General features: G+C 40.7%; 1 protein-coding gene across 3 annotated transcripts in view; it reads right to left on the bottom strand.

Moving 5' to 3' along the window:
• atf7ip (activating transcription factor 7 interacting protein) overlaps positions 1-25,899 on the bottom strand; it is a 28,769-nt gene extending 2,870 nt beyond the window's left edge. Inside the window, exons 1-10 of one of the 3 annotated variants that reach the window (XM_062387669.1) lie at positions 25,328-25,899; positions 8,235-8,287; positions 6,804-7,319; positions 6,596-6,653; positions 6,191-6,406; positions 5,134-5,312; positions 4,859-4,996; positions 4,640-4,711; positions 4,469-4,539; positions 1,442-1,503 (exon numbers count right to left, since the gene is read on the bottom strand). In XM_062387669.1, coding sequence (XP_062243653.1) covers positions 1,442-1,503; positions 4,469-4,539; positions 4,640-4,711; positions 4,859-4,996; positions 5,134-5,312; positions 6,191-6,406; positions 6,596-6,653; positions 6,804-7,313 — 1,306 coding nt within the window. In that variant the 5' untranslated portion in view covers positions 7,314-7,319; positions 8,235-8,287; positions 25,328-25,899. Of the gene's footprint in view, positions 1-1,441; positions 1,504-4,468; positions 4,540-4,639; positions 4,712-4,858; positions 4,997-5,133; positions 5,313-6,190; positions 6,654-6,803; positions 7,320-8,234; positions 8,288-25,327 lie in introns of all 3 variants that reach the window. The other 2 variants (XM_062387667.1, XM_062387668.1) reach the window with 2 other exon arrangements.
• Positions 25,900-26,572: the final 673 nt, after the last annotated feature.

Genomic DNA, 26,572 nt, shown 5'->3' with positions numbered 1-26,572 from the left:
GCCTGTGCGTCCCCCCCCCCCCCCCCCCCCCCCCCCCCCATGACTGACTGCAACAGAGTACTGGTCACCACTTTATTCTATTTTCATTAATATTAAGACTTCATTCAAATCAGCACTTCCCTTTTTTTCCGGGGATACACAATACAAAAGCCAACTGTGAAGTTGAGAAGGTGAACGGTTCGCAGGACATGCGTTTCACATACAGACAGTGGGGAATTATGTCATGTATATTTTAGGCAAGGATCCCGAAAGTGAAAAACCTATCCCAGCATTGCAGTACTCGCATGCAGACAAATTCAATAAAAACACTTAAGGCAATATTTTTTATTTTCATTTTGTTTCTACAAAAACAGAATTCTTTACATAATGTCTCAATTATGTACTCATTATGTATACATTTAAAAAAGCAACACACTGTGGTTCAACAATATGATAGTGGATTTGGGTCTTTAAAATATATCTCTGTGGAAGGAAACTACAGCATACAGATACAATTACATGAACACAGAGAGAACATGCAAATTCCAATAGTAAATAAACAGGATTACGAGTAAATCCCGTCAATTTGTAATTTATGACTAGGGTTGCAAAATTCCTGTAATATTCAAAGCTGGAAACTTTCCATGGGATTAAACGGGAATAAACGGGAATTAACGGGAAATTGTGTGAGCAATTTATACTAACTGTATTAACGTTGTCATTTACAGACATAACTATAAACATTTTGTTTTGTCATAGACTGATTTGAGCCCTGAGGAAACTTTTTCGCACTTGACTATATGCTTCTGCATCTTTGTCTCATTCTTAACATAGGTCTTTGCACAGTATTTGCAAATGTACACCGCCTTTCCTTCTAGATTGGCTTGGGTGAAATGTCTCCACACATGTTCTCTGGAATAAGTTGAGAAAAAAGCTTGTAAAAAACACTAAAGCAATGCCAGAGATATTAATAGTTGGTCAATTGGAATCATCTTTAAAAATATTTTTCAATTGATGGATAAATTAATAGAAATAGGCTAGATGGACAGATGAACAATCCTCAATCAGCATGCTAATATATATTCCCCAGTAATATCATTGAAACTTACCTGACTAGTCCTGCACACTCAAGCAGGCCTCAATAGCCCTGCTGTAGTGTGCGGGATGCTGGCAATTATCTGTACATGTGATGGAAAAATGCATAGTGAAGGTTGAAATTCAACGTGCAGCATGTGCTGCATTCCATACATCTTTGAAATAGAGTTTTGAATGATGTTTTTAGTGCTCAGCGTTTAATTTGTGTATTATTTTTTTTTTTAAATTCCCCAAAATCCCAAGCTGAATATTCCCTTCGGAAATTGTCCGCCCCTTGCAACCCTATTCATGACGCAGCTGAAATTTTTTCCATTGGATTTATTTCAGACAAACGCAACATCCGACTTGAAATAAAAATACTACTCACCAGCTGGGGTTGAGGAAGACACTGTTGATATCTGCTTTAACTCCATGGAAGTCCGGATCGGCCTGTTCAGAAAAATTGCTTATACTTAGAGTGGTTTAAAGGTTCAGTGTGAAGAATTTAGTGCCATCTAGTGAAGTTGCATATTGCAGCTTAATACCCCTCATCTCAGCCTCCCCTTCCAAACATGAAAGAGAACCTGTGGTAGACTTCAGTCATCATAAAAACTCTGGTGTTTTTCAAGTCTGTGCTACTGCAAAAAACATGGCGGCCTTGGAGGAGAGGACCCGCTCCCAATGAAAAATATAAAGTATTTAGATATAAAGGGCCTATTCTACTGTAAAGAAAACTTAAATTTGTACAATTTAGAAAATTATACACTAGTGAAAACCTCACTAGCATTATTTTATATTCAATTTCTGCCATTAGGGGCATTTGGGTGAAAGGCATCATTTCAACTAAATCTTCCACAGTGGACCTTTAAGTACATGACAGGAAGACGAGTGAATGTGGTACCGTGAGGACACTTCAATTTATTTCATTTTCATACAGTAATTTTCAAACAAATTGTGGTGTCTCATTATTTATGTACATGTCATCAAGCCTTCTCCTTTTTACACTTCATTTAAAAAATGGAACCCCTGTCCTCTAAAGGTGATATTTAGATAATTTGAATATTTTAATGACCCATAATGACAATTGTCCCAGTATGCTTCTGTTGCTGAACCATCAAACTTTTTGTTTTTGTATTCAACCTTTATTAAACCAGGAAAAGTCTCATTGAGATTAAACATCACTTTACAAGAGTGTCCTGGCCAGGACCGGCAGCAGCAAAATTAACAGTCTTGCAGACAAATGTATAACTATTACTAATACAAATAAAGAATACACCATAGAATCATAAAACTATCTAAAATATTCGACACAAGTCATGAACATCACGGATAAGTCGGGGACAATGTGAATCAGAGAGCAGTCAAAACATTTGCACACCTGCAAAATAACCAGCCAAAAGCAAGGTAATTCAAAATTGCTTTAAATGCATCCATTGGGATTCAGCAAATTTTTGTATCTATTCCAACAGAGGGAGCAGCAAACTTAAACGTTATTCTTCCCTATTCAGTAACAGCTTCATGGACAGAGAGAAAGCAGCAAAGACATAAACTTAGTCCTTTTTTGAAGGATTAAGAAGTTTAGGTATGACGGAAGTAGACGGAGAATAGGCTTACAAATAAGAATTTCCAGATGGTTTAGTCTACACGGGAACAAGGCAGACAATCCAATGAAAGCATACAAGCAAATCCCAGAGCCCTAAAGTGTAGTGACAGATGAAGATTCAGTTCCTTTCATTTTGCATTCGATAACATTCAGAGTTGTGTTTCATCAGCAATCACAACTTTTAAATCACACAAAGTACGTTCTAACATTAGGAGCTAGTCGTTGCTCACAAAAAGGCTGGTTTGATTTAGGTCAGAGCAATGTATCACAGTATCATCCACATAAAAGTGGATATTTGTGTTGGAAAAATTGTTGATACAAGACCGCTGATACATGCAATGAATAGGAGTTAAATTTGATACCCTTGTGGAAGTGATACCTTACGGCACACACTGATAAGTCCTTGGTAGAAACTTTTCAAACCAATGGACAGTTTGTTTTCCGACAGTCCTTAACTGTCTCAATGTTGCATGGTCCATGTCCAACGCGTCAAATAGGTTCATAACAAGGGCTGCAAAATCATTCACTACTCTTAAGGCCGCTGTAATTGTCAGTATTTTTTATTGAAACCTGATCGATGGTCAGGTGCGATATTGTTAGTAGATGCTACTGTATTCTTGAAAAAATTCTGGTCTTCTCTTCACTCGCAGTATTTCATTGATAACATCGCGAATCTCTCTCCAGTTGGTACAGGTTAGATGAGGGAATCGTCGTTCGATGAGCATCCTCATAGTCCTCCTTAAGTTCCGGGGGAGCGCCTCCTTGCCCAATAATCCAACGTAGTTGACTCTAGCCACCCAGTCACAGTAGACGTCATAGGGGACTATGGTGCGGAATATGTATGAGGCGTATCGGTCAGCCCTGGGATTTCCTGAGCTTCGTTTGCAGTTGTTGTAAAGCACTTTTTCCAACTGGGTATTGATCGTGCGGAGAAAAATGTCAGCTCTGCATTTCCCCTCACTGAAGTCTGACAGCTTTTTTGCCATGATCATTTGATGTGACTTATCTATGTCCTCTTCCTCCTCCATTTTTTCTTCTTTGATCTTCTTCTGAATAGACAGTGCAGCAGTCTTACCAACAGAGGGCGCCACTCTTCCACGGGGGACAGGCTGTGGTTCTACTGTCTGCCGACGGAGCACGCTGTTGGGAGGAGAGGTGCAGTTTTAACTACACTCTGCACTGCCTGAGGACACGCTCAGGCTTCACATTGTAGAACGTCACAAGACTCAGGACCTGGACCCACGCGTGGTTATTTTGCAGGTGCAAAACACAAACTGGGGTGTGTGTTTGTTTATTCCAAACCAGTCTTAAGACATATTCGGAGTGAGCGTAAGAGTTTAAAAAAAGCTGATCCTGAAAAAATCGAACCACAGACACGGAATCTTGGGTTTCCAAAAAGTTATGGATTTTGAGGATGTAAGGATTCTTTATTCTGTCCTTTAGTTTTAAATTCAGCCTTTAGTGATTACAGATAGCAACCCTGGGACAATGTCATCTAGACTCGTTGTGAACCGCTCAGTGTGTATTTCTGGCTTCAGTCCGGTATTGTCACGTTCATACAAAGGCCAAATTATATTCACACAATACCAAAGAGCACACACTGCTGTATTCAAAGAAAAACATGTTCAAACACATGCTGTGAATTTTGAAAACTAATAAATTATTTTATAACATGTTGTAAGGATCTGGCAAACGGGAACTTGCAGTGAAGTGATTAGAATCACTTCCAAATAACCCCTGGTAATGTATATTTAAGAATATACTGGTTGAAAGGGAACTAGGAAAAAAATTGCTCTAGGCATGGACACTTACCGCTGAACTTGAGGGTTGTTTGCAACTGCGGCAGTCTTGGCAGCAGAGGCAGCAGCAGCAGCGGCAAGTGCCTAAGGAAATCAGATCAGTTTTTTCAGAAAACGTCGCTGGCTAATCAGATTTTTCAGACATAACAACCCCCACCCCCCCCAAAAGAATCAAGTGTTGTACCTCTTGTTTCCTTTTGTTCTCCGATGCCTGATTAGCTTCACCAAACTTTTTTGCTAATCGCGCTATTTTGGCCTAAAAAAAACATAGAAAGGTGGGCTTTAGCTTTGATCCTTGCTTACTGTAAGGAGTGAATTACAACTACATACAACTTATCATTAAAAACACATCTTACGATGCTGCATTTGAAATCTACTTCAGAGAACAATATCATCTACTTACTTGGAGTGTGTTAATGACAGTTTGGTGTTTGGTGGCACAGTCAAGCTTGTCTACTCTGTCCTTGAGTTCTTGGAAATGCTTGTCGAAGATTGTCATCTCCAAGACCCTCAACCGTTCATCCACTAGTTGCTGCACAATCTGAGAAAGAAGATCATGTAGAGGAGGGAAGAAAAGCACAACTGTTAATGTCCAGTGCCACCGAAACAGAGGTCATCTAGTTAGCTTAGACTTTAGGATCAAGTTTGAAAAGCAGCAGTTTATAGTTGCAAACCAACCTTTTCAAGTTTGTGGTGGCTACCAGCTTTTGCAGTGATTTTAAATTCCAACTGAGCCTCCAACTCCTCACGCTCCACCTTTGGCCTCTTCCCCTCTCTTTTCACCGTTTGTCCATCTTTTTCTGAACCCTCTGATAAAGTTCGTTTCACACCCGAGGTTGAGCCCTTGTCCTCTTGCACTAGGAGGAAAAAAATAAGACAAAGACCCGCTTACTTACATGTTCAATGTCCTTAATCTGAACAAAGAATTTAGACCATCTGATGGATTTCTTGTGTAAACATGGGTTTTCAGTCTGTGTATTACTACATTTCTACATCAGTTCACCTTCAAAACGAATTATAGATATGTTATTTCAATTTTATGGACCACTTTGTTAGATTTGTCTTTTTAAGGATGACGTCATAGCTACCTGCTAACTTTCGCCTTTACACCAATGTTTATTAATATGTACTGTCCCTATTAAAGAAATCAAAATTTTGAGATAATAAAATGTTGTCCAACTTCCAACTTCAAGCACTTCCGCACTTGATTTTACCTTATTTCCCTGCACCATATAATAATTCATAATTTAATATTGAATGAAAGTGCTGTAGTTATTCTTACACTAATATCTATTAAACATTAAGTCTTACGAACTGTAAGCTTCCTTTGTAGCATCTTAATGTGGAATTCGAAAGTACACATCAAAGTCAATTTTTGAGTCACATTCAAAAAAGGCGTTACCCGAAAACAGATGTGTATGACCATCAATGAAACGTGTACAATGTGACAAAAATGGCAGTTTGATCTATGCAGGGGTCATGTGGATTATGTGGTTTGTCCATCAAATCCATCTCTCGTGGCCGACCACCTTGCAATAACAAATTGTCTGTGTCCTCTTGCGAGTTGTAACAGGTAACACAGCCTACAACTGTCTCCCTGGCCTGTGATTTCATGACTACATCAGCCAACATTTTAAAGAAGAACCATATTGAATGACATATCTAATATTTCTGATTATTCTTGTACATTTCTACTGATCTTTGCGATTGTGACATTTTTATCGCTCTCTCATACCTGTATTCGATGGCGGAGTGGATGATGGTCGAGATGGTTTTGTGATTTTTCCGATGCTAGGTTTTTTCACTTTGGGCTCCACTTTTACTGAGTCCACCTCCATCTTTTCCTCACCGACGGATCCTTTCTCCACAACCTCTTTCTTGTCCTTTTCTTCTTTTATGTTATCCTTTTTGATATCTTTGATTTGTGATAGATCCGCACCAGAGGAGGAAGCTGGATGAGACGAGGAGGAACAAGAAGGAGAGGAATCGGAAGTTATAGATCTAGGTGAGGAAGGCTTTTCATCTTTCATTTTGGCTGCGGGGGCCTCAGGGTCCACGGCCTTTGTAGCGTCGCTATCTGTATCCACTGGTTTTGTGCAGTCAGAAACTGGAGGTGGCACAGGCGAACATGGAACCAGACCTTTAGTGGAATCCTTCTTCGGATCCACAGCTGGGTTCTCTGCTATAGTCTGTTTCTCCTGGGGATGAGAATAAATAGATAATTATTGAAAAATTTGAGACTCTCAGTCTGAACAACTTCATTAAAAACCAACTAGATTGCACAATTGAAACAAATTGCTTTGTTAAATATGAAGAGGAATTCTTTCCTAGACATTTTTAGCATTTACCTCTTTCTTTTTCACCTCTGGAATCATTTCAGTGTCTTTTTCCTGGTTTTCCTTTGATTTCGTCGGTGCTAGTGTAACAGCATCCCTTAACAATGGCAACAGAGACCCTTTTGTCTCTTCTTCCTTATCCTCCATCTGTTTCAGTTCAAAGTTTAGTGAGTGGAATGGTGATGTAGGAGATGTGGCCGGAGTTTCATCCTTTGTTGTGGGACTTTGTGAAGAGCCAGGGGAGGGTGACAGGTTCAGGGACAGGAAAGGAGCAGGAGAGGCAGGTGATGTAGCATTAGGGGAGTTTGAGTCCGAGATGTTGTTTTGCTCTTTATCCCCTACTTTTTGTCCGTCCTCTTTGTGAGTGCCGTTCATTAGTGGTGGCGGAGATGGGTTGGACAATCCCGGAGCTGCCGACAACAAAGTGCTGTGAAGACTCTCCAGCTGCTGTCGATCACTGATCTTCATGGTTTTCCTGGCACGGAAGATTTTCTTCTTCTCTTCGGTCACAACGACTTCCATTGCTGCCTGCATAGTGACAAGGAGAGATTACATGCCATCAAAGGGCTTGATTAGCCTGGAAAAGATCTAAAACATCCCAAAATAGAGCTGCAAGACTAGACAGCACAGTATCTACCGCTTAGGAACCTGCCCTGAACGTTACGCACTACAAAGTACAGAAATGGCTGCAGAGCTGCTGAGGAAACACAAGAGGTCACTGTAGAGCACTGTGGCTTCCTTGTTTTTTTCTTTTCTAGAAGGTTCTTCCTTCTCAGTTACCTGCATACCAAACTGGTCGGTTCCCCAAAAACCTGTTCATTTACCACAAATTTGTGTCTGTAATTGAGCCAGATCAGACAGATCTTTACTGCCTGATTACAGACTGCTGTTTCTGTCCTGAGGTGAGCACAGTCAAGGTGCAGCTCAGTGTGCCAAAAGACCCTTTTTCATGTCAGTCTGAAAAACTGTAACTTCTCTGACAAATCCCCCTTGCCTACATTTTCTGATTGAACTCATTGATTTCATGTTTACCCAAGCCCCGATCCAGAAAACAGAAATGACATTGAAGTGTACAACAGCAGCAACCCAACCTTTCTCCCATCCCCCCACCTTCCTATTGGTGCAATCCCCAGCAAATCAGAGTGGACCAACAGGGACTGTGTTGGCAGCAGTAAAGAGGTTATGCAAAGCATGGAAGGATTTTCCGTACAGAGTTCTGGTGGTTGCACAAACTGCAGTGTTGAGGCTAGGTCTCCTGTTTTAAGTGTAATCATTCATTTCATGTATACAGTATTTATTTCAGGGGAGCATGTGTGCTGTAAGGGACTGTGCTTAGCTGCCAAAAAATTATAACTTATAATCTCAGCACCACTAAAGAAAAGGGCTATGATATTAACTAACATTCAGTATGTAAACTAATTAAAACATTCATTAATAACTCACCGTCAAGCTGAAAGGACCGCAGTCATATATTTAGATGAGAATTGTTTGACAACCTAAAAAAAGACAAAAAATGAAAAATTGACTACAGTATCAAGTAGGTATGAAGCCAGCAGACAAACCAAATCAAAGTGTTGCCCTGTATTTAGCAACTGAGCCATTAACTTAAAATGAGCCCTAAACTTCAAAGACACCTATATATATATTTGAAGTGCAACTACACATTTAATCAAACTGGACATTCAATTCTGTTGATGAAAATCAAATACATCAATACAGGCTAAAACACATTGGACTACATGAATTGGGCATTGCTTACAAAGTGTCACAACTGAATTTTGCAACACATAAAACAAGGACTCATTCGTATTTCTACTGAGCATTAACAAAGATAAAAGAAGTTTTCACACAAATCACTTTAACCATATTTCATTGAATTTAACCTCATAAATGTGCAGCCACATGGGTTAGGTAATGCACCTTGATGTTGGTTATAAACCAGAAGAAGAAGAAGAAGACACGAAGAAGAAGACACGAAGAACAAGAAGAAGAAGAAGACACGAAGAACAAGAAGAAGAAGAAGACACGAAGAACAAGAAGAAGAAGAAGACACGAAGAAGAAGAAGAAGAAGACACGAAGAAGAAGAAGAAGAAGAAGAAGAAGAAGAAGAAGAAGAAGAAGAAGAAGAAGAAGAAGAAGAAGAAGAAGAAGAAGAAGAAGAAGAAGAAGAAGAAGAAGAAGAAGAAGAAGAAGTAGTAGTAACATGTTGGTTGTGGTATTTCAACAGTCTGTCTAATGATACTCCCAAAATGTAATAAGAAAAATCAGGCACCAGTGGTTACTCTAGAGATCTATAAATTTGTATCTGCTGAGAGCAATAAACTGGCTCAGTCTCCACCTGTAAATGTCCAATAATGTTTCATTCAGCATGTGTATTCTGCAACTTAGCCGGCCTTGACATGCGTGATGAAAAACAAGGCAACATTAACTGAGAAGAGATGGACTGGGTGTATGCTGGCACTGTAAAGCTGAGTGCATACACACAACATCCCGGCTCAGCTTTCATATCAGTAAGTAGGCTCCCTGAAGTGTCCTTAGAATTCCTTATTGTAAAAAACAAGTGAGACCAAACTTATTGCATAAAATAATGGAACCTGAAAAAGCATCATGCACAGTCAGCATACACAAAAAAAGCGGTGCAAAAAGGCGAGCACGATCTCTGCTACACTCCACATTCCAATGTTATTGCACACTGCGCAGAGCCCAATCCCCCCTCCCCCATCCTGCGGCCTCATTTACTGCGCCTGGATTCAGTGCAGAAACTCAAAATGGCCGTCAGCTCTGCTTTTTGCTGCCAGCCTGAGCTCTCTGTAGCTAGCTGAGCAGGATTCTCCATCAGATGTATCAGGTGGCCGCAGCACACTGCTAAATTAGAATTTTGCTGTTGAACCCGAAGCTTTACCAAGATCGCAGGGTAAACAAAGTGAAGAATGTATGTAACTTAATAATACTAAACAAAATATGTTTATAAGCTATTACAATTCTTCAAATAACAATCATAAATGTTCATCTGTCCAATATTATAATACAAGCTGGAGCTAGGCCACAACCAGTATTTTGGCAAGTTGACAGGTGCAGTATAAATCGTTTTTTTATGATTTATTTGTGCAATGTTCATTAACTATGAAACCATAGTAACCTCCTTTGACATTGAGCTTACATCAAATTACCACTTCATAAGCCCATAATAAGAAATACAGTTTTGTGCAGCTACGTCAGTGAGTCCTCCGCTGAACCTGACTGGTCAGTAACACACAGAATAGGAAACTTACCAACCTTTCTGGATGTTTTCATTATTTATTTCAAAACCTGTTTGATTGCATTTACAACTTGCAACCAAAAAAGGTTGGTCGGGTTGTTTCCCCTGGCTAACAGGTTAAAGAGGTACCGGTACAAATTAAACCATTTTCAATGACTGAGTCTCGGACCTGTGGATACTAATCCATTTCCGATCCGATCTTGATTTATTATAAACCAATGGAACCTGTTACGAGCACGTGAACAAATAAAGAGCATCCCAAAAGTTCATTGATGTCCACACTAACTGCGTGACACCGACCGATCAATTAAGGCCAGTTTTGCCTGAAATAAAATCAAGCACCATTTTATAGGTGAATTGTAGCTCTGACGTGTTGTTTTGGGAATACTGCAGGTGTTTTCTCCAGTTTGTCCAGATCACAAGTGATGAGAGGTTTCCTGCATCTTCGTCAAAGATTTCCACGCAACACACTGATATCTAATACTCACACAATAAACCTACAACCATGACACCACATTAAAGAACTAGGGTAGCAAATGGGCGTCTATCTAAATGAGTGAGTGCGATTTTGTGGATTAAATATGGAGCCCAACAGAACTGCATAAGGATTATATGAGACAAATAAGAGAATGAATGGCCAACATTATGATCGCATGCACTAGAATTATTTTATACCAGGAGGATATTTGTGAAATTCACAAAAAGGGGGAATATCGCACCAATACAAATGTGTTGACATTGCTATAAATATATACATGTAGAATTTCCTGTGTGCATGAATACTCAAAGCAATGACTTCAGTTATTGATCCCGATGTGAATGCCAGCAGTTACAGTGATGTTTAAGACAGCATAGTTCCTCCTGACATCATGCAGGGGACAGAAAGCCTCTTGGGATATTCTTGCAGTTAGTTTCTGAGAATTGTCGGCAAACTCCCTGACCCGAGCGTTTCTTATTGAAAAAACAAACCAAACCAATCGAAATATAAGCCAAACCTCTGCTTTCTTCAACTAGCATAGCACCCTCTTCATGTATCAAAAGCTAACCTTGAGAATAGAGTGAAGCTTACACAGATGTCAAGAGAGATAGAAATGGGAAACATGCTTGAAAAAGAATAAATGGTGACCTTTAGCAGGATGTGTGGGTTTGGGCCTTCCACGTATTTGCTGATTGTGGGAGCCGAGAACAGCTGAAAGACCAGCAGGAGAACATAAAAGAAAGGAGGTGGGGCTCGATTAGGACTAGTCCATCTTGTTTCTTGCAGAGGTTTGCTATATAAAAGTGTGTCTAGCCTACCTATGCCTATAACCTATAAATAAACCTTCTAAAAAGATACTTTAACTCCTGACAAATCAGTGTGCTGTAAAGCATTGTATGAAAAATCGTTTTTCAATTAGTTTTTAATTTTCTGTCTGATAACATCTATCAAGTGCATGATAACTTGCAGGTACAACAAATACACAAAAAATCAATGTTTGTGTCAACATTCTCAAGCACCGCGTGGTGATTTCACTACCAACCCTAGCTAGCAGCGCACAGACAGAGGGGAAGTACACTGCACAGGCTGTTGCTAGGCAACACCCTTCCCCCAACTCTAGCACAAACTAGTCCACAGTATGGAAATCTACAGCCAGGGACGGACTAAACCATTCTGACTAAGGCTGGAGGGGGGTTGTCCTTTCTACTTAACACCATAGGCAAACAAAGTTTTCTGATTGATAAAAAAAAGTCAAGGACACTGTAACAAAGAACATTTTAATGAGTACAGTGCTTTTTTGTGCGAAGTTTCTCAAAAAACTCAGCTACAAATGTTTCAATGTAATTGTTTTAAGATATTTTTTCCAGTGGTGCAAGACATTATTTTCTGCATAGTCAAAAAAAGATGCTGATGGATGGATGCTCCTCTTACTCTTTCGGCTCAATCTTTGACAGATTTGATCTGTGCTACATATAGGGTTACCCGTGGAACTACGAGAACTAAAGTCAGTACTTCGTTAGCCTCAGCCTGCTGTTATCCCTCTAATGACTTGACCAGTGTCGACTGCAGAGGACCAACCGCAGGCTGTAATAATCTCTCATATTTATCCCATTCGACAACGGTTCTGTGAAGTGAAGAATTAAAAAAATTATAATTAATAAGTTAAATGAATGCTTTGTCACTAGACCTGGAAGAACTTAATCATACAGTCTCTGTGGAAATGTTAATAAGGAGCCCTATCTGGCCACTGTGGTGTTTCTGGACAAGGGTATGGTAAGTCACTGTCTCAGTAGAACTGAGGAAAATTGATGGCTTTACAGCTTAATTCTAATGATCCACAGCATAAAAACACATCCTCTTTTATCCTGCTCGTCCCGCTGCACATCCTAGGTTATTCTTGTATGATTTACCAAGTCAAGTTAAGTTACCACTTTTAAAACAAAACACATTATAAAGTTTACTTTCTGAGTAAGTAGATTATTATGTCTTGAAATCTAATCGACAGAGTTTTCCGTAAGGTTTCAGGCGGCTCGGTCTCCCAGTCCTGCACAGCTTAGAGCAAATTATTGACAGAAAAGACACTCAACATAAAATAATAACGGTGGAAAATATCTTAAATAAATGTTAAATTGTCATGTTTGACAAGAAGAAGTAAGAGACTCCGACCATCCCTTAGATGTAAGATAACCAATCTGTTCCGCTTATCAATTGACCACGTGGTTAACAAGACAGAGAAGCTCAAAGGTTTAGGGAAGTGAGCCACTGTTACATGGTTCCATTCAACTAAAAGCCAGGATATACTTTTTTAAACAATGAGGCCTCCATTAACACATTTCTGTGGCAACAATGACAAACCAAATAATTTAACTATCTAAGTATATGTTATATCACATAACAACCAGCAAGACACACATCAAATAAAACCACTTTAAAACCTGAAAAACAGCAAAACATGAGCTGTATTCAGTGCCTAGCTAGCAGCGTTCAGCCAGCGCTAAACTGCATACCCACAGCACACTCAACCTAGAAACAGCTGCACCCCCCCTCCCCCATCTCCCTCTCCTTCTCTCTCTCACACACATACACACACGCAGAGACATACACACACATTGTCGCCCTCTTTCACTCTCTGGAACAGCTTCTCCTAGTGAAGCATGGACTGAACCATTATGGTGAGGTAGGGGAGTGGGTGTGGGAGCATTGAAAAGAAAAGGCAAGAACAAAATGTATTTAAACAGTGAAATGCAGGTACAGATTTAACAAAGGAGTACAAAAAGTTAAATTTTTCACGTAAATTTTGAAATGCTACTGTTAAGTAGTTTTTTTGGCGTGTGGTGCTTTGATGTTTTTCTTAATATAATTCAGTATAAGGCAAATAAGAACTTTTTTTAGAAACCCAAATATAACAAATTTTCAAAATTAACAAAAATTACCACATTGGAGACTCATAGATTGGTCAAAAAAAAACCACATGAGGCATTTTTGGTAGTCTTCATAAAATGCACAAAGTCACAGTCCAATGCTAGCTGCGCAAATCAAGAAATTAGAGCACAGGCTGTGAAAGTCAGCAGCCTCTATCCACCCAGCCTCTCCCACAGCAGGGAGGGCTGCTGTTAAACAGACTGAACCATTCCGACAGGGGGGTGTTTTTCTACACAAGAGGAACAAAGAACACCCACTTACAAGCTAGAAAATATAGATACTCCAATATCTTTCTTTTAATGATTGCACCAAACATTTTATTTTATTATCATATAAAAGCAGTTTCCTGATTTAACTAGTTGAGATTAAAACCAAAAGATAAATAGCACAGGTAGTAGTAGACATCAAATGTGATTTGTGATGACATTTAACTTTTATTCTAAAACTTTGCCTGTCTTCATCCAAAACCCTTTTGTGAGAACAACTAAAACCTTGCTGTGCGTTGTCTGCCCATCCCCCCCTTTCTGATACTGCAGAAACACAAAATGGCCACCAGCGCTGCTGCGAGAAGCATGCTGAGCACAGGCATGAGCAGATCCTATAACAAACTCCGCCTACTTGAAAAAAAAAGTATCGAGTGACTGCAGAAAGCTCCATACTTGTGCGGGAATCTTGAGGGACAACTGAACAAAAGCCATCTTCTACCGCAGCACATTTATTTTGTCACTTTAGTCCTGGTTCAGGATTTCACTGATGTCTTGTGTTCACTGTTCAGCAACATCCTGAGCTTGTAACAGAATAGTTAACAAAAATGTCCCCTCCAATAAGAGCTATTCTGCTTCATGTCTTAGGAATTTAAATCCACATTCCTTTCCTCCTTCAGGCTTTCTAAAATACTGTGATCATTCCGCCTGACACTTCGACAGATCGAGGATGCTGTTGGTCAAAATGACTTATTCACAAAAAATGAACATTTATCAGTTATGCGACATTTTCTGTGAATGCTAAAAACTGAGAGATAAACAAGATGTCAGCCTGTGAGAGCAGAGCCTGCATTCCAACCTTACCCAGCCTCCCTGCCTGCATCTGGATCCACTGAAACTCAAAATGGCCACCTGGTCTGCTGTTTGCAGCCACACTGAGCCTTTAGAGAGTGCTACTTCTCCTACACCATTACATTACATTACATGTCATTTGGCTGACGCTTTTGTCCAAAGCGACTTACAATTATTACACTCAACATTTATGAGGGGCCATTGGGGGAGGAGTGGGATTTGAACCGGCAACCTTCTTGTTGAAGAACCACCGCTCTACCACCTAGGCCACACCGCACCATCCTCTCATGTTACGGCAGCACCACATCAGTGAAAATAACTCCAATGGGCATTATTCTCAAAAAGGAGAATGGACCCACCACATTTTTAGATGAATGAAATAAAAACACATTTTACACAATGCTTCTAGCAGCTAGCTTATGTGGGTGTCACACCTATCCGACCGTCACTCTATTTTAAGTGTTTGTAAAGGGCTGACCCAAACATCGTCAGTTTCACGCTGTAAGCTGCTACAAGGCTATTTGCATTTCCTATTTTGGACACAAAATCCCTATTAGTAAGACTGCCTTGTTTAATTGTACATTGTCTTTATTGTACAGGCTGTTTCTCACAAACATTATTATGGTCAGTATCATCTCTGTTTACACTGATCAGATCGGAGAATATGCATGGCCTCTTTGGTTTGTTAGCAATGAGATTTTTTTTTTCTTTTTTTTCTTTTTCAAATAACCAGCGAATGAGTTTGAATGTTAAGGGAGATGCTTGCTGAGCATATGGAAAAACATTAATCATGTGAACTGTGCAGTAGATATTAACTGCACTCATGGCATAAAGCAAAAACTTACTTTATGCTTTATGGACCACAAACCATACCATTTAACATACTGCAGTCCTTTTTTTGCTTTCTCTGTAAGACCAGACACCTTAAGTTTGCTGCTATCTGACAACTAAGAACCTGCATAGATCAAAGACTTTGTGTTTTTATAAGCTACAGCTGATTATTAATCTTTCCCCTGACATTTGTTCATATATGTCTGTTTGTGTCACATTTTCCAAGCAGCCAGGTGCGGGCATTTCCTCTTCATATTAAATTAGCAAACAAGTTATTTTCAAAACATATTTTAAAACTGATCAGCAATGGTCTAAAAGCAGTGCTCCTTAGCCAACAATTGCCCAGACGCTGTACGCGTGATTAGTTTTTTCCTTCCCTTACATGAGTGGAGACTAGCAAAGACTGAGTAGAAGGAAAACGGGGAAGAAAAATAGGGGGGAGGGGGAGGGTAGGGGACGCAACCAAGTGTTTCCCTGTGAAGAAAGCAAGCACATGGTGAGGCTCGTTCCGTTGCTTCAAAAATTTGTCATAAACTTATAAATACTAACCAAAACATAACAGAAAAAACATCCAGCCATGTTCTATGAGATTATACTAAGAAAACACCTTTGGTCAATTTCTGAACTGAATTCATTTGTATGCATTTTCTGCATGTCAGGTAAAAATAAAATCCTAGAAGCCATTCCCGAATATACTGTGGTCCACAAAAAGTATTGCATGAGCTATAGCTAGCACCACACTGTCAGATCTAAGTCTACAGCCTGACACAGAGCGCCAACAGCCCTTCCCCCACACCAGCAGACTGTTCCAGACTGAGTTTCACAGCCAAGCATGGATTAAACCATTGCAGTAGAAAGGTGTTCTCACCAACAAGGGAGGGAGCTAGACGTTGCAAGCAATTCAAGCTCTGTAGCTAGACCTTCAAAACTAAATTAGCCTGTTTTAAGCAGGGAAACTTCTCTTGTTTTTTCTTGTTCTCTTATATTGAGGAATATTCCACCCTGGTCACGAAAAGGAGCAATTTGACAAAATACTATCTCTGTCTCTGTTGCAGTTACTCATCTTTGATTTTCTCTCTGTTTGTGGCACATAACTTAGAAGTTTATTACGTGAAAATCCAGACAAAACAGACATCACATTTATCCTGGAAATTTAAATCCAATGCTACAAGCTGCCTTCTCCCTCACTGCCTAAAGCACACATTTGGGTAAAGTAGAGAGTTACTCTGAGAAAAATGCACATCATTTTCTTTTAGAAAACTGTCATAACAAACGGCAAAAACATTTCCTTAAATTAATGATTTAAATTAGTCAACAAGCTAGCCTACCACAAACATTCCCCTCCCCCCCTCCTTTCCCTTTGATGGATTGCTTGCAGTGAATGCTCTAGCTCAAAATGGCTGCTGCAGTACGCAGTAAGAGCAGACAGGATCCCTTTTAGCAGGATCAGGCTGCCTTTGCCTGCGTGACTCTTTTGATCTTCATAGGGTAACATATTTGTGTATCTGAGGAAGATTTATTTTATATGCAGCACTTGTTGAATATTAATAAGACTTTCAGTTCTGGGTACAACTGTGCTACCATTTTCTACATAAAAGTAATGAACATTTTGGATATTACAGAAAATAAATCCAATATCAATATTGCAGTCTGTGGGTTGGAGAAGTATGAAAATCTGGAGGCAAGGCCATCCCTCCCATTTACAGTGGAACATAGACACACGCTATTTGTTTCATCCAGAAGTGCCATGATTTGCTCTACTCGTTAATATCACTGCTTAGGGCTGAAATTATACTATTAAATGTCACATTTAAATCACCTGCGACACATGAACAATACCTGAATATCCAAGTAGTAAGGAGTGGTGCAAGCGATACAAAATCAAGGTATTGCTACTGTCTCTTGAAATGACAAACTTGTCAGTCATCCCTGCTAACGATATATTATTTTCGAGTTGACGGCAAGGGGAAAAGATTTGGGATCTATGATTGTCAAAATCGTCTTCTCTTGCTAATAAGTAGGACAGAAGCTATGTCCTCATGTCCAATACACTTCTTTTCAAATGAAAACAATCTCTATACAGTTAAACGTGTTAGCTTAGTATCAGAAATAATATCTGTAATTTGCTAGCTTACAATAGTTGCCTTGCATGGATAAACAAAATCAATTATGTTCGCTATATAATCTGTCCTAATTATGCAAAAAAAATGGATATAAAACAGAAGAAAACGGCAGGCGGGTTAGGATGAAGACTATGTTACAGAGATATTTGTTTTACATCTTGTACTTAAATCTCTTTAAACAATGATCAAGTCCACAATGTTCAAGCATTTTTTGAGTATATGGCTAAGAGGACAAAAACTGTGTCCCAATTCAGGGGCCACACCTTTTGAAGGCTGCATTTCATGCCAGATTGTTTCACAGTAGCAAGACAAGGCTTTCAAACTTTGAGGGCGCCTTCAAATGTGGCTGACATATGAGTCATTCCATTCCTGAGGGGGTTCAGGCCTTCTTGGAGCAACTGATCCCAGCCTAAAGTGCTGCAACTCAAAGTAGCTAATGATGCATTGGTAAGGACAGTAGGTGACACAACTCCTCCCTTTTACCATGATGCATATCATAGCATTGTGCAAGAAAAGATAAACTAGCGTGTCTACCTGTGTGTCATGTTTACATCCCTGCTGATCAGAACTGGAGATGACAAATAAGTGCCAGTTTCCCTTTCTTAGCAGAGAATGGGGCAATAGTGATCCAGCCAGGTGCTCTTGCACTTCATGCAGCTCCTACCTTGACCAATCCAGCTTCGTCCTTATGAGTACTTGCGAATGACAAAGTGTGTACCACTTGGAGCTTTTACAGAATATTGCCGCCCATAAATTTTCCCCAAACTTTTCCTATTTAGCATTAGGGGTGCAACGATTAATCAACATAGTCGACAAATTTAAAACAAAAATAGTCGCCGTCGAATTTAATCTTCGATGATTTGTTGGTTACATTATAGTGCGTGTTTTTCGTGCCTCGTAGCTGAACTAAATGTTGATTTACCGGAGGTGCTGATGGAAGTTGCTGAGGAGTGAGCCATCTCGCTCCCTTCCTATGTCTGAAAGTCACGCATGTGCAATAGCGACTAAACATGGCACGTGGCCCGTCCTTGGTTTTAAATGGACAAAAACTTAATTTTTCTTAGTTTTTTATCAATAGTAGTATCGATCTTTATTGTCTTTATTTTCAGTCATCACATGCCGCGAAGAACGTCACGCTAAATTAAAAAGCTGTTGGCTAAATAAGAGCAATTAAGAATTAATTTTATTCATAATCCAATTAGTGTTGCAGCTCGCATGAATTTCTGGTGCTAGCCTTCATGGCAGTGAGGGAAACTGCAGAGTGTCACACTATCATGCATGGGATAGAGGCAGAACTTGCAATACTACCTGCTAGGGATGGGTGGAAAAATCGATTCAGTTACGGATCGCGATTCTTGTGAATGAAGACTTCTAAATCACGACGCTGCCTCCTAAATAATAATTATTTTTGTTTTTAAACATCTATTTTTGGATTTTATTAAAAGGGGGCTGGGGGGATATATAGAGGGGAGGAGCAACCTCACCCCAGAGCATGCTGACCAGCTCTTGTTTTTGCACAAGAATCTAAACATACCCACGCACTAGCTTTGCATAGCCTACATCAGGGGTGTCAAACTCATTTTAGTTATGGGGCCACATACTGCCCACTTCTCAAGTGGGCCAGACCAGTAAACCATTTTTTTTCCTCCGCCACCATGCCCTGGACGACTTCACGTCGCACAGGGTGGGGGGGGGCCTGGCGGCGGTGGATACCAACATGAAACCAACATAATAGGGGGGACCCACGGACCTAGGAGCACTGAAAGTGTAAGGTGAGGGGGATTCCAGCCCCCCGGGGCTCCGTGCACACTACCACGCACTGAAACACTTTGCGTACCCCGTACCCCAGTTTGGTTTTTGAACACTGTGTCTTTTTCTCACTGACCCGCAACTTCATGGTTCACTGTTCGCGAAAAATATTCACGACATGCACAACACTGTACAGAGCACCACTGCAGAGTGGCCGACCCCTGGCTGCGGTGAAATAACGATTTGTCTACTGTTCCACCGTTGAAGAGATGCGAACTTCAAAACATTAGTTCCGCCTCACATTACCCCCTCCCGGTTGCGCACCCCACCTGTTATGACTCTGTGCCCAACCAGTTTACGAATCACTGGCAGAGTGTTTTTTGTCTGTATCCGGCCCGTGGGACAGATGTTTGACCCCCCTAGCCTACATGCAAACAACAGTGAAACATAGCCTATTGTTTATTTCAAAGTTTATATTTTAAGTAAACTTTTATTCATTATTTTTATCTACCTTTTATTTATTGTTTAAATATAGCCTAAGTGGTAGGGCTGAACGATTAATTGCATTTGCGATAAAATCGCAGCGTGCGCGATTAAAACGTGCGAAAGAGAGTAGGGCACTGGGCTACTGCCCTCACCCGCAGCAAGAGTGCCGCACGACCACAAAACTCCTCTGATCCAGAAGATAGCGAAGCAAGCCTACAGGGTTCTAAAGTCTTCGGCCGACGTGGCGGACTCACAGAGCGAGCTCATGCCGCTGCTGACCGCGGTGCGGGCGGCGGACCTGAAAATCACTCCGCGGAAAAGCAAGCCGTGCTCCGGGGCGGCGGGGCTCCAGAGCACCCCGGTCACATACATGCACATCTGCGAGACGGAGGTGTTCAGCATGGGGGTGTTCCTGCTGAGGCCCGGCGCCTCCATACCGCTGCACGACCACCCGGACATGAACGGGAATCTACTGAGCTGCTGATCCGCAAGCTGCCCTTCCAGCGCATCCAGCTGGCCCGCCGCATCCGCGGACACAGAGCTTAAACTGCTGCTGCTCCACTGAATATAACAACGCCGCTTTCCTACACTTTATTAATTCAATGTGGAAGTAATCCAAGTATTCAGAATACGTTACTCAAATTGGTTGGGCATGTATTCTGTAACGGAATACGTTTTCAAAGTATTCTTCCCAACACTGGAAATTTTACTGACTTGGGAGCAGTAAGACACCTACAATAAAAAAAAAAAGTGCAATCCTTGTGTTTATACTTACAATGACTTTGATTAAATTACTTAAATGCACACTGATTTGTTTTTCTTGTTGCTGTAATGAGCAGTTAAATAAAAATTTGGGAAAGAATATTGTACAGTAAATGTATCTATTATTGTGTTGGTCATATTTAAATCATTCATTATTTGAATTTTGGGGCGAAAAAAAATCGCATATTAAATCGCAATGGCAATTTTGGGGGGAAAAAATCGCAATTAGATTATTTCCCCAAATCGTTCAGCCCTACTAAGTGGCATACATTTCTTAATCTGGCAGTTTGTGTGAAGTTGACAGGGGCTATACAAAAAGGGCACATTTTTATTTATTTTCTCTATTGGCTTTCCAGCTTCCATTTAGTTAATGTTAATATTTGAAATAAAAGTATTGTATCGGGGAGGTCCCTGCCAATTCCCGTCCCTACTACCTGCCTTATTTACACCATCCTTTTGGTGCTAATAAGAGCATGTATTCAGAATCTGCCACATTCTTTAAACAGAGTTTAACTTTTGGTTTTTCGATTGAATCAAAATTCTCCTCCTAATAGGTCAACTCCCCCATTCTGTGATACGGTTCTGCTCTGCTGTTGCTAAGAGAAGGAACTATTGAATGTGGGCACGACCAATGATTCATGAGTATTAGCAAAATGGGTTTTATACCTTAAATGGAATAGACAGTAGGGCTGGCGGGCAAGTTATGTAATCGGTGTATGCCTGAACCCTGTGCAACACCAAATATATGTCAACTGCTACAACCCTATATTCCCTCGCCAAGCCATGATTAAATGCTCTACTCTGACAAAACCATAGAAATTCTTTCTCCTCCGGTGACTGGCTACTGTCACTTAGAGGACTGTGTGGCAATTTTTTTTGCTATTGTGTGTAAAAGCACTTTTTGTCAGGGGCATCTGCCATATACCAAAAGTATGATGCGCACGAATCAAAGTTCGGAAGCATGTCTCGTTCATGTCTCTCATTGGCCATACAATCTCACAAATCTACTCCTGTGGCCTTAATAAGTTCAGTGGTTGTACATATGATCTTGTCCAATATCTTTCCATTTCTGTGTTGCAATAATATCAGAAATAATTGTGGAAGGTTTATTAGTTCCAACTCCAACATAACCCACTTAGTTACAGGCCTTGCCCAACCTGTCTTCACGAAAAAGTAATCTTCTTCCTTCTGCTCAATCATCCCTGAATGTCCTACTGAACCCCATCCCCCATTGTTCAAGTACTGCTTGATAGTGCATATGAAAATGTATTGAGCAGCCAATTCTGATATGACTGAAATTGTTTTCATGTTTCCTTTTTCACAAACTGTACCTACTTCTTACGCTTTTTATGGGTCAAATTAAGAGCAGCCCTATACCTCTGAGGAGGAAGGGTGGAAGGAATGTTTATTCAGATGTGAACAATACGCATAAAGACAACAAAGGTCTCCTAAAGCCACAATGAAAAGAGATCAGGAGAGCAGATTGCTGCAACGCGGAAGACCCGTTAACGACTGGATTTTTGACATGCCTTCAAGTGTGGCCATTTGGAAAACCTTTCTTTTCGTTCGTTTCAATCATTTCCAACCCTTGAGAAGACCACCATCCCAAACATGGACTGACACAACCAGGTATCTACACACTCAAGAAAGCAAAGCTGGTTCTATAAAGCCTTAGGCAATGAGAGTGGTTTGAGAACTGGAGGTGTACATGTGTGCACGCCTGCACATATATCTGCTCTTGTCCAAACCTAGCACTAAACGTACAAACACTGGAAAACCGTTGTCTTTTAGAGTGGCTTAAAACATTTGAGAAAATGTTGAACATACATGTTGCAAGCGTCACTGTAGTCCAATAAAATCTAATATCAGGATCAAATATGTGCTACAAGACTGTTTCAATATAGAGGGGCCTGCCTTATATATAATGGCCCATGTACAGAATGAAAAACACTTTTTAATGATTGACTAATAATCAGCATGAAAAGATATAAATGAAGAATAACAAACAAGGACATATGGAGAGCCAACCGAGATCTTATTTCTTATCTCTCTCGTGTTCAGCGCAAGCAATGGAAACCGGCTGGAACTGGTTGAAACTGGTTCTTGTCGACCTGGCATTCTTGGAAAAACGTAGAGATAAAGACAATTTTAACAAGAGAAAAAACGACCTTTCTACAATAAAAAGAGAATTGTAACCAGCTATCACCCCTTACCTGATTAATATCTACAGTGTTTGTAAAATGGCGATAAAAAAACGTAAAATCCTGCAACAAAGATAAGATCATACAGCAACAAATTGCGGCTTGTATCTTGCTCCAAGTTATATGGTCAGAACCATATTAACATTTTAATCCGTATTTATATACAAATAGAGCCACAAGTGTTATTGCATTATATGAACCCTTTGTTGTTCATAAATAAAAATAACCCAGGCCGAGTTTCAAAACCAACATTATTCAGACAGTACAGTTTGTTACGTGTGTGAGAAACAATGAAAAGCCGCATTGGCGGATTAGAGACCATGGTCATAGATTCCCTTAAGTGTGTGCATATTGCAGCTGTTTTATGAAGTGGCTGGTTCCTCACTCAGCCATTGTGTGTGACAATTTCTTATCATATAAATTACAGTTACAAAACATCTGGGCATGATAACCATATGTTCTCCAATATACAAAACCAATGAGCTAATGTGACAAAGATGCAGCAAAAATTATGAGCATTGCCTCTTCCCTTTTAACAATCCTTCCTGAACCCCAAACAGTCACAAGCATCTCAGCTATGTGGTAGAATTCACCATTAGAATGTATAGCTGAATTAACTTCTTTTTTTTTCTTTTTCTTTTAATGAACCCGATGGGGGTCATGGATCCACACTTTGCACCGCACTCACAAACGCTCTGCAACAAACCTGTTTAAAGCAGGATTGAGAGAATTCCACTACCAAGCACATGCACTGGCATTGTTCTTCATGTGGAGGACATTTGGAGGTCTTGCTTTTAAATTATTGCCAATGGGATCCTAAATATTTCCTACTTCTTCATTATCAACTAGAAGAGCTTAGCTTTGCAAATTGTTGGTTAAGGTGAAGGGTCAATAGGAAGTTCTCATCAATAGTCCTGGATGAGAGCTTCAGCCAATGAGAACTAAGACAAAATCCTAACATCTACACGAATGCTTCTTGAAAAATGTGGGTGGAGCCTCTCAAGGCTGCTTCCACTTCAGCAGAGAAAAGAACAAGCTGTAATGAATTACAAGAGCACAACATGAGCGCTCCCACTGGGTGAAGGGGGGAGGGGAAGCTAAAAGAGGGCTGTACCATAATCCATGAGGTAAATGCAAACCTGAAACACCTCACTTTTTTATGGACTGAATAAAGTTAACTTTTTAAAACATCATAAATAAACTGCAAAATGTTCAATTTCTGCAGACTGCCTGAGATCCCCAAGCTGTGGCTGAATGATCCCGCTCAGTTTGAAAGAACAATCATTGATCAATTATCTGTACATCAATTTACCTAATTCAAAACGGATCCAGATTTTTTTCCTCTTTCAGAAACCCATAAGACAGGGTAAAAAACAAATGAACTCTTGTATTACCACTGACATTAGGCCACACCCACATCCTAGAGCAGGGTGGCGCATGGAAAATTACTGGGCCGTACCACTTTACACCAAGAGGGGGGTTTAAGCTGCATTGAAATGAATGCAGCAGATTCTTTATCAATATTGACCATTTTTGTCTTCTTTGCTATTTAGGCCCCCACTTAGTGATGAGTTTCATTTAAGAAACACTCCCTCTTATTATTTGTTTCAAATCACAGAAGTATATAAAATGAAGCAAAAGCATTTTTATAAAGCTCAATTAAGGGTGATTATTAAGTTATAAAAAAAAATGTAGTATTTCAAACACAAACTACTTTTGATATTTTCTCAGTGAAAACTACTTCTAATCATAATCTATCATCCTTCCTGCCCGTCCTCCAATCTGACACCTCTGCAGTATGCTTGCTGTGCACAACACAACATGGCCGCTTCAGCCACATGGTATGGTTGGGCCAGTTCAGAAACTTAAGTGAAGAACAAATACATCCAAAACCCGAACCTGTTTCACAAGTCGCTTTACGAGGAAGTCACTGATTTACATGAAGAAGTTTTGATTTCTTAGGTCAGACTGCAGCCAACATGAGTGGTGTGAGGGTTTCTCACACCTGAACACAAAACGGACTGAGGTAGATTTCTCTTGAAGTGCACATGGATTGTGTATAAATTTGTGTGGGAGCATTCATCAACCACAATATAACAACGTGGAGTTACGTCTAAAGGGCAGCTTTGTGTGAGTTGCTTTATTTTAGACATTAAACAAAAAAAAAATCAAAAGGGCACCATACAAGCGTAATATGAAAAAAAAAAAAAACCTAAATGGGATTTGTAGGGTGTTGTCAATAAGAGCTTATACCCAATAGGCGATCGGGAAATTTCCACGAGACCAATTAACGTAATCGCGAGACTCGCGAAACAATTTCCATAAAATTTAAAGAGCATGTCTGCTTTGTGAAAGTCTTTGTGAAGGCAGAAAGGGGGAAAAAACATGAATATTACATATTTATTAACTTCTTATTCACTTGTGCAGTAGCCGTTCAGCTAACATCGCAAGTGCTAGCTAACATCGCTTTCTGCTACAATTTCAACCACTGCAGGCTAACTGTGCCCACATGAACCAAAGACAGAGGGAAAGACGCTTTTGAATATTTCATAGCCACCTGTTCATATTCATGAGCCAAGAATGCTAACAGTATATTTTCTATTAAGTTTATATAAAATGGCAAGTCAGAGCTACTTAGCTAGCATGCTAGCTGCAATACCATGACTTACCGCTCGCCGAGTGATGTTCCCGCGATTATCCGGCTGTGACCAACGGGCTCCTCCTGCTGCACACACCGCTGCTGTGCTGGGATCCGTCGCGATCAGGATGTGGAATCAGCGCTGCATCAAATCCACCGGATCGAAAACACCGGGAAAACTAGTGAGCTGGTCCCCGGCAACAACTGTGTAGTTGTGCATCCACGGCGGCTGTTCTCCCCTTGCGCTCACAGACAGACTCCTCCTCCTTTCGTACTCAAAATGTGCACCACGGACGTACGTCAGCGTCGGTGGTGGCGGCAGGAGGAAGAAAGGGGGAGGCTGGTCCACAGACCCAGAGCAGTCGCGTCGATCCGCCGTCGCGATCTAACACTAAGTTCTTCCTCTCGGTCTCTCCACAGGCTGGAGGCGGTAAGGTAGGTATCCACCGCTACTGGACGGGCTGGGTCGCTGTGTGTGTGGTTCAGGCAGCAGCAGCACCTCAGACCGGTGTAGCCGAACTGCAGCAGCGTGGAGGACACAACCGCACACAGGCGACGGTATGGAGCAGGGACCATTAGCATGGAGAGGGAGGGGTGTTCGATTCGACCACGGCCGACAGAGAACCGGGCTGAGGGGGGAGGGGTTAGACGGAGGAGGAGGAGGAGCCAGAGCAACAACAGACTGAACCGTCGGTGTCTGCGAACTTCCGCACAGACACTGGCGTCAGTGTGGGTCTTATTGTTGCTGTGTGAGCCTGGTGCTGTCTGTGAGCCACTACAGACAACATCTCAGTTTCCTCTGATGGTAGGGCTTTAATGATGGTGCACAAAAAAATGGCTCATTTGAAACTAGAAACAGGCAAACCAAAGGTTATAGGGAGAATACTAACCTATTTAAAGAGCCTTCGATATGAGTAAATCAAATTATAATGTATAATACATTTTAGTCAGATTTTACAGTGCAGCTTATTTGTTAGTGACACTTGTATTAATGGATTGGATGATCTGTCCTTCTCAACTTCCTGAAAAACCCCATTACATTAATGAAGAGCTTATAATCTCTAGTAGTCTCCTGACATGGAACATTAAACATGTCAGCCATTTTGTTAACTCACTTGTAAGCTTGAAACTTGTCGTTCCCCAGCTGGCCAGCAGAGGGCTCGCCATGGTGATGGTCTGATCTTCGAGGGCGATATGTATGACCCTGGCCACAAGGGATAGCCTGTGCTCCCACTGTGGTCTGTGTCATCATGGCTAGTACTCTTACATGTTGTGT

The sequence above is a fragment of the Platichthys flesus genome, chromosome 5, assembly GCF_949316205.1.
Source record: "Platichthys flesus chromosome 5, fPlaFle2.1, whole genome shotgun sequence".
Classification (NCBI taxonomy): Eukaryota; Metazoa; Chordata; class Actinopteri; order Pleuronectiformes; family Pleuronectidae; genus Platichthys; species Platichthys flesus.
The sequence above is the reverse complement of the archived record's forward strand: the minus strand, read 5'-3'. Positions and strand labels throughout refer to the sequence as shown.